Source organism: Carcharodon carcharias, chromosome 3 (genome assembly GCF_017639515.1).
Source record: "Carcharodon carcharias isolate sCarCar2 chromosome 3, sCarCar2.pri, whole genome shotgun sequence".
Lineage (NCBI taxonomy): Eukaryota > Metazoa > Chordata > Chondrichthyes > Lamniformes > Lamnidae > Carcharodon > Carcharodon carcharias.
Window position 1 is genome coordinate 30,871,622 of NC_054469.1, and position 13,291 is coordinate 30,884,912.

Sequence of the window (13,291 nt, forward strand, 5' to 3'; positions counted from 1 at the left end):
CAGTATGAGGGCCTAGGCACCAATGAGACAGAACCTCAAAGGTCATAATCTCTGGGTTATTAACTGAGCCACGTGCAAATTGGCATAGGGCAAACCAGGTTAGGGAAATCAATGTGCGGCTCAAAAATTGGTGTGGGAGAAGTGGGTTCCAGTTCGTGGGGCACTAGCACCAGTACCGGGGAAAATGGGATCCATACCATGGGGTGGTCAACACCTGAACCATGCTAGGACCAGTGCTTTTGCAAGTTACATAACTAGGGGAGTAGAGGGGGTTTTAAAATAAATAGTGGGGGCAAGGGATCAAATTTAGGAAGATGTAAATCAAAGAGCAGAGACAAGACAAAAGAGAAAGGTATTGTTACGGGAAATGAAAAACAGAGTGACACAAAGGGATAGAGTACAAATCTAACAGTTCATCAACAGATGAAACTAAAGCTTATAAAAAGAATAAACGGATAAAACTAAAAGCTCTATATCTGAATTCATGTAGCATTCGAAATAAAACAAATGAACTTAGAGCGCACAAAGAGATAAATAATTATAATTTGATAGCCATTACAGAGACATCGTTGCAAGAGGACATGGAATGGGACCTGAATATTGAAGGATACAGGATACTTAGGAAGGACAGGAAGCAAGGAAAAGGTGGAGGGGTGGCTCTGTTAGTTAATGATGGTATTATCACAATAGATAGGATGACCTAAGTTCAGAAAACCAGGATGTAGAAGTAGTTTGTGTAGAGATGACAAATGGTAAAGGCAAGAAGCCACTTGTGGGAGATGCGTACAGGCCCCAGAACAGTAACCACATGGTAGAGTTGAGCATAAAGAAAGAAATAATTGAAGCTTGTCAGAAAGGCACGGGGATAATCATGGGAGATTTCATTTACATATAGACTAGAAAAGTCAGATGGGCAAAGATAGCCTAGATGAGGAGTACATTGAATGTTTTCAATGTTCTGGAGCCAACCAGAGAGCAGGCTATACCAGGCCTGGTATTGTGCAATGATATGGGAGTAATTAATGATCTCAGTGAAGATGCCACTAGGTAGCAGCAACCAGAATATGACTGAATTTTGCATTCAGTCTGAGGAAGAGGGGAGTGGGTCTGAGACTAAGTTTTTCAACTTAAGTAATGGCAATTATGAGGGCATGAAAGCTGAGTAGACGAAAGTGAATTGGCAAATTAGATTAAGGGATAGGTCAACAGAGATGCAGTGACTAATATTTAAGGGGATATTTCAGAATGCACAGAATGGATACATTCCAACAAGTATGGAAAAGTCCAAGGGACGGACACACCATCCATGGTTAACTAGAGAGGTTAAAGATAGTATGAAACTTAAAAGAGAAAGCATATAATTGTGCAAAGATAGGTGGAAGGCCTGGAGATTGCCAGAATATAAGTATCAGCAAAGGATGACTAAAAGAATAACACTGAGGGAATAATTAGAGTATGAGAGAAAGTTAACTAGAAATATAAAACAGATAGTAAGAGTTTTTATAAATATTTTAAAAAGAATAAATAAAGTGAGCATTGGTCCTACAGAAAATGAGTCTGGAGAATTGATAATGGAAAACAAGGAGACGGCAAATTAATTGAACAGGTATTTTGCATCAGTTTTCACTACAGAGGATACAAGAAACATCGTAGAAGCAGCTATGCATCTGGAAATGGAAGTGGGGAAGGAAGTCAGGAAAATTAGAGTCATCAGAGGAGTGGTGCTGAGTAAATTGTTGGAGCTGTGGGCTGACAAGAGCCCAGGTCCTGATGGACTTCATCCTAGGGTCTTAAAAGAAGTGGCTAGTGAGAACTATCTGCGTTGGGTTTTAACTTTCCAAAACTCACTAGATTTGGGGAAGATGCCATTAGATTGGAAGATAGCAAATGTAACTTCATTATTCAAAGAGGGATGGAGAACGAAAGCCGGAAACTACTGATCAGTTAGCTTAATATCTGTCATAGGGAAAATGTTAGAGGCTATTATTAAAGGAGTTATAACAGGGCACTTGGATAAGCTTAAAGTCATCAGGCAGAGTCAACATGGTTTTGTGAAAGGGAAATCATGTTTAACCAACTTATTGGAGTTCTTTGAGGAAGTAACATGTACTGTGGATAAAGAGGAACTGGTGGATGTATTGTACTTAGATTTCCAGAAGGCATCTGATAAAGTGCCACATCAAAGGTTATTGCAGAAAATAAAAGATCATGGTGTAGGGGGTAATATATTGGCATGGACAGAAGATTGGCTGGCTAACAGGAAGCAGAGAGTAGACATAAATGGGTCTTCAGGTTGGCAAGGTGTAACAAATGGTGTGCCAAAGGGATCAGTGCTGTAGCCTCAAATGTTTACAATTTGTATAAATGACTTGGATGAAGGGATGGTTGCCAAATTTGCTGATGACACAAAGACAGGTAGGAAATTATGTTGTGAAGAGGACATAGAGAGGCTACAAACAAATATAATAGGTTAACTGAGTGGGCAAAGATCTGGCAGATGGAGTATAATGTGGGAAAATGTGAAATTGTCCATTTTGTTAAGAAGAATAAAAGGGAAGCAGATTATCTAAAAGGTGAGAGACTGCAGAGCTCTGAGATTCAGAGGGATCTGGGTGTCCTCGTGCATGAATCACAAAAGGCTAGTATGTAAGTACAGCAAGTAACTAGGAAAGCTAATAGAATGTTATCATTTATTGCAAGGGGAATTGAATACAAAAGTAGGGAGGTTATGCTTCAGCTGTTCAAGGCACTAGTGAGCCCACATTTGGAGTAATGTGTACAGTACTGGTCACCTTAAATAAGGAAGGATATAAATGCATTGGAAGCAGTTCAGAGAAGGTTTACCAGGCTAATACCTGGAACGGGTGGGTTGTCTTATGAGAAAAGGTTGGACGGACTAGGCTTGTATCCACTGGAGTTTAGAAGAATAAGAGGTGACTTGATTAAAACATATAAGATCCTGAGGGGTCTTGACAGGGTGGATGTGAAGAGGATGTTTCCTCTTATGGGAGAATCTAGAACTATTTAAAAATAAAGGGTCACCCATTATAACAGATAAGGCAAAAACTTTTTCACTCAGTCGTGAGTCTTTGGAACTCTCTTCCTGAAAAGGCGATGGAAACAGAGTCTTTGAATATTTTTAAGGCAGAAGTAGATAGATTCTTGGTAAGCAAGGGGGTAATAGGTTATCGGAGGTAGGTGGAATGCAGATTTCAGGTTACCACCAGATCAACTGTGATCTTATTAATGGAGGAGCAGGCTCGAGGGGCTGAATGGCCTTCTCCTGCTCCTCGTTTGTTTGTTCATAAACAGCATGTAGCATGACTGTGGTTTATGTAGGTTACCCATAACACCTCGAATGTTATCATCCATACCTCTTGCCATGAAAGTTTTATTTATGCATTTATCTACTTGAGGTGCTGTCTGTGAACCTGAGTACCCAAATCCCTCTGCCCTTCCACATCACCCAGCTTTCTGACATTCCGTCTTTAACATTGCCACTCTGTCACCTAAATGTGCCATCTCACATTGAATTCCAGCTACGATCTTTATTTTTGGCCACTCCGCCATCTTATCAATAACTCGTCATTAGCTCACTGTGTGCCTCGTTAGTCTAGGGTTTCACTCTCACCCTTCAGCTCAAACATGTTTTGCACCCTAAATGGCTGGCATGAGAGGTGATAATGGCACAGTGAGGGCAACAGATCATCTGGGATATTACTGAGCAACAGGGGAGACAGTCTTTCTTCTTAACTGGAATGCTTTAGGTCAAGAAAGAAACAAGAATGACCGAGAATGCGGATGAAAACAGTCAAATCACAAATCAAATACAGAAAGAGAAATCAAGAGACTGGATTGAGAGGGAGAAAAGGCGGCAGAAAAATTGCAAATTTGACTTCTTTCTTGAAATCTCCAAGAACAAACAAATTAATACTTGAAGGATTGAGACGCCACAGGCTAAATTGTCCAATTTCTGGGCGGTGAGGTTGGTAGGCACCACATTGACACATCATATAACTACAACAACTTGTATTTAGATCGTGTCTTTGATGTGGTAAAATGCCCCTAGCTGCTTCATTAGAACATCGCATAATTTGACACTAAGCCACGAAATGATATTAGGATGGATGTCAAAAAGCTTGGTGAAAGCATAGTCAATACTCACAGGAGGCCATTCGACCCATCGAGTCCATGCCGGCTCTCTAGAGCCATCCAGTCAGTCCCATTCCACAGTTCTATCCCCCTAGCCCTGCACGTTCATTTCCCTCAAGTCCCCATCCAATTTCCTTTTGAAATTGCAGATTTGAAATCGCAAATTGCAGGGCTGGAGATGAGAGATGAAGGTATGGCAAGGCTATACAGAGACTTGAAAGCAGATTAGGATTTTAAAATCTCTGTGCCGATGGACATGAGCCAACTTGCTGGTTGACATCATTAACACGCTGTTATTGTTCCAGTGAGATCCCTTATAACCGAGCCAGACAATTCTCAATATTTTTTTCATATAGCATCTGATTAGAGTGTTAAATATGGACGAGGGGCCATTCAACCCACTTAACTACTCCTACCTTAGACCTCCATAGCCTCCCCATTCACAGCATCCAGCTGCTTCCTGAACAATTTTAGAAGTTCTCCCCTTTACTAAGTCATTCCATAGAACCAGTGAAAAATTAGAGTGTATAAAGAGACCATTCAGCCCACCATGTCTGCGATGGCCAGGAAAAGATGAAAAATTCCTACTTGAAGCACCGCATGAAAACATGTTCCAGCATATTAGTAGGGTCGCTGGACAAGCTATTAAGATGGGCACTGAAATTAGGAACTCTTTTCTCCCCCTCACTATAGACAAATAATTGGGGAGAGGTTGTGGCCTGATGGAGGCCTGAGATTATAAAGAAGTTGATAGGACAACCAGTGGAATAGTAACAAGCAGCAGCACAAATTTAACATGATTCCAGAGATAATTAGAGGTTAAAAAGAAAAAAAGATTTCAGCAGCAAGAAGGGAGAATGCAAGATTTTCTGCCACAAACTTAAAGATGATGATCCCATCAACTCTTTTAGATGGAAAACAGAAAATGCTGGAAACAGACAGCAGGTCAGGTAGCATCCGCAGAGAGAGATACAGACTTAACATTTCAGATGGGTGACCTTTCATCAGAACTCTTTAAAGCAATAATCTAAATAGAGGAATATCAAATGGTTATGAGGCTAGAGGGCTCAACGTGTTGAAAAACATCAAAGGAGACTTGATGGGTTGACTGCCTCACTTTCACATTCAATAATTCCACACTGCAGCTTAAAAAGCAAAAGCAATGCGCCAGATTGACCCACTTTAGCAATTTGCATAGTTTGAACAGGGCATGATGAATCACTTACTTGTGCTACATTTGACGGTCTGGAGATCTGCTGAATATCAGCATTATTAGTTATGTTCCGCAGTGTCCTGACTGCAGGGCTCCAGGCCGCCACCATCTCCGGCCTCTCGGGGCCCTGAGCCCCTTGCCCTGGGGTCATCAAGTTGCTCCTGGCCTCTGGGTTGGAGATAGTGCCGGGGACCGGGGGCACATTGGCGCACAAGTTAATCAGGGCAGAGTCCTTCCCGTGGGCAAGCCGGCGCTTGGCAGTGGCCGTCGGCGGGATTTCCGCCGGGGTCCAGTTCAAGTTCCTCTCCTGCTTCTCGGGTGAAGAGTCCGAGGAGTCGTCGAACATTATTTCGCCCGTCGTTTTCTCGGGCTCCCGCTTCGGCGAGAAGCCCGGCACGCTCAGCGGCGAGGCCCCCCGCGATGACACGGGGCTGCTCTTGGCCGAGCGCTTGTCGTCCATCTCGGGCTCCTCTTCGTTTTCAGCCAGCTCTTCCTCTTCATCCTCCTCCTCCTCCTCTTCCTGAATAATAAGACGGGGGTGATACGTGGACTCATCCTTCCTCGATTTTGCCGCAACACTGTCCTCCACCCAGTCTGGCGTCACTATTTTAATAGTGTTTCGCTTCAGAGCGCAAGTGTATTTCTCCTGTCAGAAAAGAAAACAAAGATTAAGCCTCATTTCTTCTGCCACCCATTTTAAGAAGATGTGTCACTTTTTAGGGCTGCCTCTGATTTTCCCTCTTTTTAAAAAGAACTCGACACGATATTAAAGAAAGTTACTCCTTATCTAAAGAAATCACACTTGATAAAGCATTGAGAGAACTTGCTGGGAGAAATGAAAATCTTGCGGTTTTTACTTTGAACAGATCACGTTGTAGGAAGATTAAATCTATATGCAGTGCTATCCTGGCAAGAATATATTTTAAAAAGTCAGTGCAAATGTTGGAAATATACTGTGTGCGTCTGGCAGCACCTGCAATGTGAAATGGCAGCTTAATATTTCTGAAGCAGGACCTTTGTCAGAGCTGCTTTTGTTCCTTAACCAAGGCCATGAAATGGTAAACTTATTAAAAAAAAAAAATCAGTAAAATAGGTTGCAGTAGGGGGCGTGAAATTTTAAACATGGACATAGGGTTTATAGCAGGACTAGGGCAACCAGCTCAACTGGTCCTTACTTGTGTGTAAGCTACACACCAACCTCTTGCCGTGTTAATCGAGGTATTCTTTCACAGGACGTGGGCATTGCTGGCTAGCAAAACATTTGTCGCCCGTCCCTAATTGCCCGCGAGAAGGTGGTGGTGGGTCACCTTCCTGAACCACTGCAGTCCCTCTGGTGTAAGCACGCCCACAGTGCTGTGGGGAAGCAAGTTCCAGGATTTTGACCCAACGACAGTGAAGGGACAGCGATATATTTCCAAGTCAGGATGGTGGGTGACTTGGAGGGGAACTTGCAGGTGGTGGTGTCCCCATGCATCTGCTGCCCTTGTCCTCCTAGATGGCAGAGGTCACGGGTTTATCCTTTCATTCCTTTCCGCCTCAGGTATTTAACTAGCTTCTCCATAAATATATCTTCGTTTTTCCTCAACTCCTCCGTGTTGAAAATTCCACAGTCTAGCCACACTCTGGATAAAGAAGTCTCTTTAAACTTCCTGATGAGTTGCTATCAATTATGACCCCTTGGGCAGGATTTTCAGCTCGATGTGCGGGCGCGTGCCCGACATGACCAAGCTTGAAATAGCACGTGATGACTTCGAGCGAGTGTGCTGACATCATCGCGCGATAATTCAGTTGGCGGGCACACGAGAGTCGGCAACGCAACTGCCAGCAGTTAAGAGGCCCATTAAGGCCCTTAAGCCGGTAACCTTGTTGAATTTTTCGCTGCCCATCCAACCTTACGGCGATAGGCCAGGCGGCCTTTGCATTTTTTGCGAAACCTCATCCGCGGGCAAGATGAGAAAACTATAAAACCAACATGTCCCTGTTCACGTAACAAGAGCCGCACGTGGGTACACGTTTTCCATATTTTTCAAATCTTTCTATTTCATTTTTAAATCCTTCAGCTCCCTGAGGCAGCTCTGTGCTTTCAGGGAGCTTTCAGTGTGCACACCTCTGCACATGTGCAAACTTCAGTGCTCACACTCCCCACCACCCCCACCTGCCAGTGCTGAGGTTCTTGGTGTGCACGTCACGCTGACTGGCTGTTAATTGGCCAGCCAGCGTGTAATCGCGGTAGGGGCCCGATAACGGGGTGGGGGGGGGTGGGGGGGGACCACCGTTTCGCAGCTGCTCCTGGGCCCGCCCAAGGAGGGGAAGGCCCTCTCTCCCCCCCCACCGCCACGGACGGAAGCTATAATGAAGTACGATGGGATTAAAGACCTCTATGAGGTCACGCTAGGCCTTCTCTTTTCTAGGAAAAAAAAGAGCCCCAGTTTTCCCTCTTTAAAAAAAAAAGGCATTTTAGGATTTTTTTTACATCGAGTCTCCAAGATGGCCACCACCACCCACCCATCCGTCAAGTGCATTTGTCCGTGCATGCACAGAAAATCTAAATCTGAGTCTGGCCAATAATTGAAAACAGGGGCACAAATTTAAATTGCCACTCAGAATTTGAGGTTAGATAAAACATGATCTATATGTTTAGTATCCTCATTGATTTTTTTTTTAAAATTGGTGCAGCTTTTTCAGTGCTCCTAATTTGGGCATATTGAATCATCCAAGTAAAGAGCATAGAGACAAATTAGGTGAGGGTCACCACATATCCATAAGGGAGCCAGCCAATTTCCCAACCAATTTTTAATCTGTGGCTGTGTCCGGTGTTTCAGCAAGTTCAGAAGGAGGAACGTGTGTATTTGTATGTTTTGCTGAATAGAACAGCCTTTTCTAGTTCCAAAATCCTCAAAAAAACAAGATGAGAAACTAAATAGAGAGAATAAGGATCACACTGAGGTTGTGGGAATGAGTAGAGTTCTGGGCTCCGTCACTCACAATCACTTCACTGAGTGAAGCGGTCCAACTGCGCACGCATCGCATTTAAACTTCGCTATTCAAGGATAAATAGGTTTCTTCACATTCATTCTATACAAGTACAGCAAGAGGCAATTATAGCTTGAACTATTCTAGCTGGCAAGTGTTTAACACTTATTAAGTGGGTAATTAAAAATTACAAGACGACCCATTTAAGCAAAGAACCGAGACTTTGTCAGAGTAAGTTCATGTACTGAGTGCAGTGAAAAAGATGGGGTTTCCCCTACCCTGGTCGTGTTGAGCTTCCAAATCGATGCTCAATGGGAAGTCAGCTGTAGCTCAACTGCACCCTTGCCTCTTGGGTCAGTTGGTTGCATGTTCAAGCCCCAAGCCACAAACCTTTGCATCATAATCTAGACTAACCCTCCAGTTCAGTATTGCACCATCAGAGGCATCATATCTCTCAGTTGAGATGTTAAAGGGTGGGGGGGGGCACCCTCTGCTCTCTCTCAGGCGGATGTAGAAGATCCCACGGTAATATTGCCGAGAAGAGCAGGGAAGTTCTCCCCAGCGCCCTGGCCAACATTTATCCCTCCATCAATTCACAGACTACCACGGACTCCTACCTCCCTACTTAAAGCATACTTCTTTCACAGCGCTTTCCCAGCATCATCGTAAGTGGCTTGTTGCCAAACTTCTTTTGTTCCTGTGAAACACCATGGGATGTTTATCAAATCAAAGGCACTATAAACACAAGCTTTTCTTTTGAAAAGGGGTAAAAACCATCTTTAGAATGAACACACGATTCCACTTCATCTTAACCCCTATTCCTAAAACGAAACCCCGGAAACTGAATATGTCGCAGAACAAGATGGAAAAATAGTTGGACAATAGCCGTTGGTGGGGTGGGTTTTGGACTCGTAACAATCTGCCCAGCCTCGCCTGAGATCTGCTAATCACTTTACTGATGTGCAAGAGGAGTGCAGTGCTCCTCCATTATTCAGTCTTAAACAAAATTTAGGGCAAAAAAAAATGGTGGTATTCTAACTCTTTGCCACTTTATTAATTGCTTTTACAGTTTAAAAAAATTCATTAGCTGTGAGAGTAAAACAGCAGGCACTCAAACTATTAATAAAAATATTCACCCCGGTTTTCTTTATATTTCTATTTGTCTGTGGTACCAATTGCTGGGGTGGAAGATGACCAAGTGCTGGTTAGGGTGACAAAGGCTAGACACGGGAGGTGGATACACCAGCATACTCGAGAGGAAACTGGTTAGTTTTGGTGAAGAAACAATTGAGCACTGTCAGGCAAAGAGCACAGTTAAGATTCGTCGTTTGGTAGTACAGTATTGCTGAAAAAAGAGATGACAAAGCTTTTCTTCTTGCACTCATCGGGACGCACTCAAGAATACCCATCTAAGAGGGAAACCAACAATTTATACTGTATGTGAAGCGAGTGCTGATTGGTTGGCAAGAGGCATTGCCATGGAAAATCAGTGGTGTATTCTTGTGGGAGAGACTAGAACTAGGGGGTACAGTTTAAAGAAAAGGGGTCTCCCATCTAAAACAAAGATCAGGAGAATTTTTTTGTGTTGAAACTTTTCCCCAGAAAGTGGTGAAGGCATGGTAATTGGATGTTGAGTTACATTGACTCCCTTGTCAATCAAGAATCTAAGGATATAGGGGGTGGGAAGGAAAAGTGGAATTAGCCACACACACACACATCAGTCATGATCTTATTAAATGGTGGACCAGGCTCAAGGGGATGAATGGCCTACTCCTGCTCTTAATTCATATGTTCATAGGACATCCCAAAGAACCTTAGAGCCATCAAAGTACTTTTGAAAGATAGTCATTGTAGTGTGGGATCACAGCAGCTAATTTACGCACAAGTTCTTTCAAAAACAGTCCGGTAATGTTTTATGAATTGACTGAGGGGTAAATATTGACCAAGGCAATGGGCAGAACTTCCCTGCTCTTCTTGGCAATATTACCGTGGGATCTTTTACATCCACCTAAGAAGGGAGGTAGAGGGTCGTGGTAATTTAGGGAGGGAATTCCAGGCATTGGACCCAGCCAGTTACAGCTGCCAACGGTGTAGTGATGAAACTCGGGGAAACACAAGTCAAAAATGGAGAGGCACAGAGAGCTGAATGTTGCAGGGCGGGGGGAGATTAGAAATATTTGGGACATAGGGAGAGATTTGAAAACAAGGATGGAGAGCTTTTTTTTTTAAAATTTGAGGCATTGCCAGACAAGGAGCCCATGCAGGCCACCAAGCACAGGAGATTTTTTTCAGACTGATAATTACAGCTTAAAATGGATTTCATAGGTCGGGATATGGCATCACCTACCTTGTGGAACTAAACTATTCAGGTGGAAGAACCAAAGAAGCTGGTCAGGCAGACAACTGTAAAGCTTTACTGTTAGTCAGAAGCGACCTAGAATTAACGATGGCACCATAAACATTCAGCTTATTTCCTGCTGGAACGAAAAGGCCAGCAGTTATAGCTAATAAAACCTCTTAGACTGCAGATGCTCCCACAGGATCATCATTATTGGCCACAGGTCACGAGCAGCAATTTCAGATGTTGGCATTGTTTCCCGGTCGACTCAGACACCCCCCTCTGTGGCAAACAGACATTAAGTAGATGTTTACAGCTACAACACAGCAGACAGCTTAGTCTGGCCCCATGCACATTTGCTTTTAACAACTGGCTGTAAAAGAAAACACTTTATGGTCTGACACAGACTGACCATTGAAGCCTGCCTGAAAGGCAAGTTCGATGGGTTTGAAGAACAAGCCATTAAAAGATCTAGACTTCAATAACAGCGATCCATTCTCGTACCGTTACAACGAAGATCAGTGGAGGCGATGTCCCTTTAACTAACAATGCATTCTTTTTTCTCTCCAACACATACAAAAACAAATTACCATCAAACTACTCTGGCTAAATAAATGAAAGTCAGAGTTTGGAGTTACTGTCTTTCCTCAGCAGCTTGCCAGTGCTTCAGCACCAATATGGAAGAGTAAGTATTTCAAAATTAAGAGCAGGTTCATAGAAAAAACAAGCAGAAACTATGTCCATTTATATTTAAGAAAACTGGCAAAAAAAAATCCAGGAGGGACAGCAGAATCACAGAATTTTAACAGTACAAAAGGAGGCCATTCGGCCCATCCTGTCTGCAGTGGCTCTCCAAATGAGCATTATGACCTAATGCCATTGCCCTGTCTTTTCCCCATACCCCTACACATTGTTTCTATTCAAATAATCATCTAATGCCCTCTTGAATCCCCGATTGAACCTGCCTCCACCACACTTCAGACAGGGCATTCCAAACCCGAACCACTTCTTGTTGTGTGAAAAAAGTTTTTTCTCACATCACATTTGCTTCTTTTGCCAATCATTTTAAATCTGTGCCCCCTCGTTCTTGATCCTTTTACGAGCGGGACCTTCTCTCTATCTACTCTGTCCAGCTCCCTCATGATTTTGATCATCTCTATCAAATCTCCTCTCAGCCTTCTTCTCTCCAAGGAGAACAGTCCCAACCTCTCCAATCGATCCTCATAGCTGAAGTTTCTCATCCCTGGAACCATTCTTGTAAACCTCTTCTGCACTCTCTCCAATGTGTTCACAGCTTTCCTATATGGTGCCCAGAACTGTACATAATATTCCAGCTGAGGTCTAACGAGTATCATATAAATTCAGCATAACCTCCTTGCTCTTGCACTCTATGCCCCTATTAATAAAGCCCAGGATACTATATGCTTTATTAACTGCTCTCTCCACCTGTCCTGCCACCTTCAATGATCTAGGCACATATACACCCACTTTGAAACTTCACCCCTTATTTTATATTATCTCTCCATGTTCTTCCTATTAAAATGCATCACCTCACACTTCTCCACATTGAACTTCATCTGCCATCTATCTGCCCACTCCACTAATGAGATTTATTTTGACACAGCATGTCGTTACAGGATTTTGGCTCGTGCGGTTAAGAGTTGAGGGAGATCAGCCACGATCTTACTGAATGGTGCAGCAGTTTCGAGGGACTGCATGGCCTATTCCTAGTTATGTTCTCATGACTAGGACTGCACTGTCTGAAAAAGTGGTGGAGCAGCTTCAGTCACATCTTTCAAAAGGGAGTTGTAAAAAATACCTGTAAGGGAGAAATCTGCAGGGCTACAGGGAAAGAAAAAAAGAGGTCCGATGAATTAGTGAAAGAGGCTCGTGTAGGGCACAAACACCGGCATGGTCCACTTGGGCTGAATGGCCTGTTTCTGGGCATTTAAAATAATAACTTCAAAAGAAGTCAGAAAGGTCAACTATTGGGGCAACACACAAAGTTAGCAACTTACAAAGATTTCAAGTGAAACTAAACTTAAAGGGGTTTTGCAATCAACACAAGTCAAGGATTGATTTTGTTCTCAAAGGGCCAGCTTAGCATTCAATACCCACCTTATTGCTCAAATGCCATCTCGCCCCTTTTGGGATGTGGTTAGTGGGGTAAGAGTGTAAGTGGAAAGCTCTCCTTGTTCCCCAAAGTACCTCTCACTTTTTAAGGAGAAAGATCACATCTTGACAATTACAATCTGCCTGTCTGAAGACCAACCTCATCACATGACAGCGTGTCAAGGTGGATTATAATCCATCCCAGTTCTGGATGCCCAGGCACAGCAAAGGATATATCAGGGCTGCACAAGGTACAGTACCCGCTAAAAGAGTAAGCAGCCTTCCTCCAGTGAGAGGCTCTCAGCATTCTGAGCCTCCAAGAGACTGGTGCCCCCTCTGTATTTAAACTGACAGAGGAAACACTGGCCCCTTCACATGTCCCTCGAGTCAGACAGGAGCAGCACATCTCAAAAGCTGCAACAAGATGCCTGTGTGTTCTGGGAACTTACAGTAGAACCCGAGACAAAAACCACCGCTGTCAGCTGATAAAATAGGCAATTTTA

The 13,291-nt window shown here is 43.4% G+C and overlaps 1 protein-coding gene across 2 annotated transcripts in view; it reads right to left on the reverse strand.

The window, feature by feature from the left end:
- paxip1 (PAX interacting (with transcription-activation domain) protein 1) overlaps nucleotides 1–13,291 on the reverse strand; it is a 115,502-nt gene that overhangs the window by 73,461 nt on the left and 28,750 nt on the right. For both annotated transcript variants that reach the window (XM_041184866.1, XM_041184868.1), the window contains one exon: nucleotides 5,379–6,011. In XM_041184866.1, coding sequence (XP_041040800.1) covers nucleotides 5,379–6,011 — 633 coding nt within the window. The remainder of the gene's footprint in view (nucleotides 1–5,378; nucleotides 6,012–13,291) is intronic.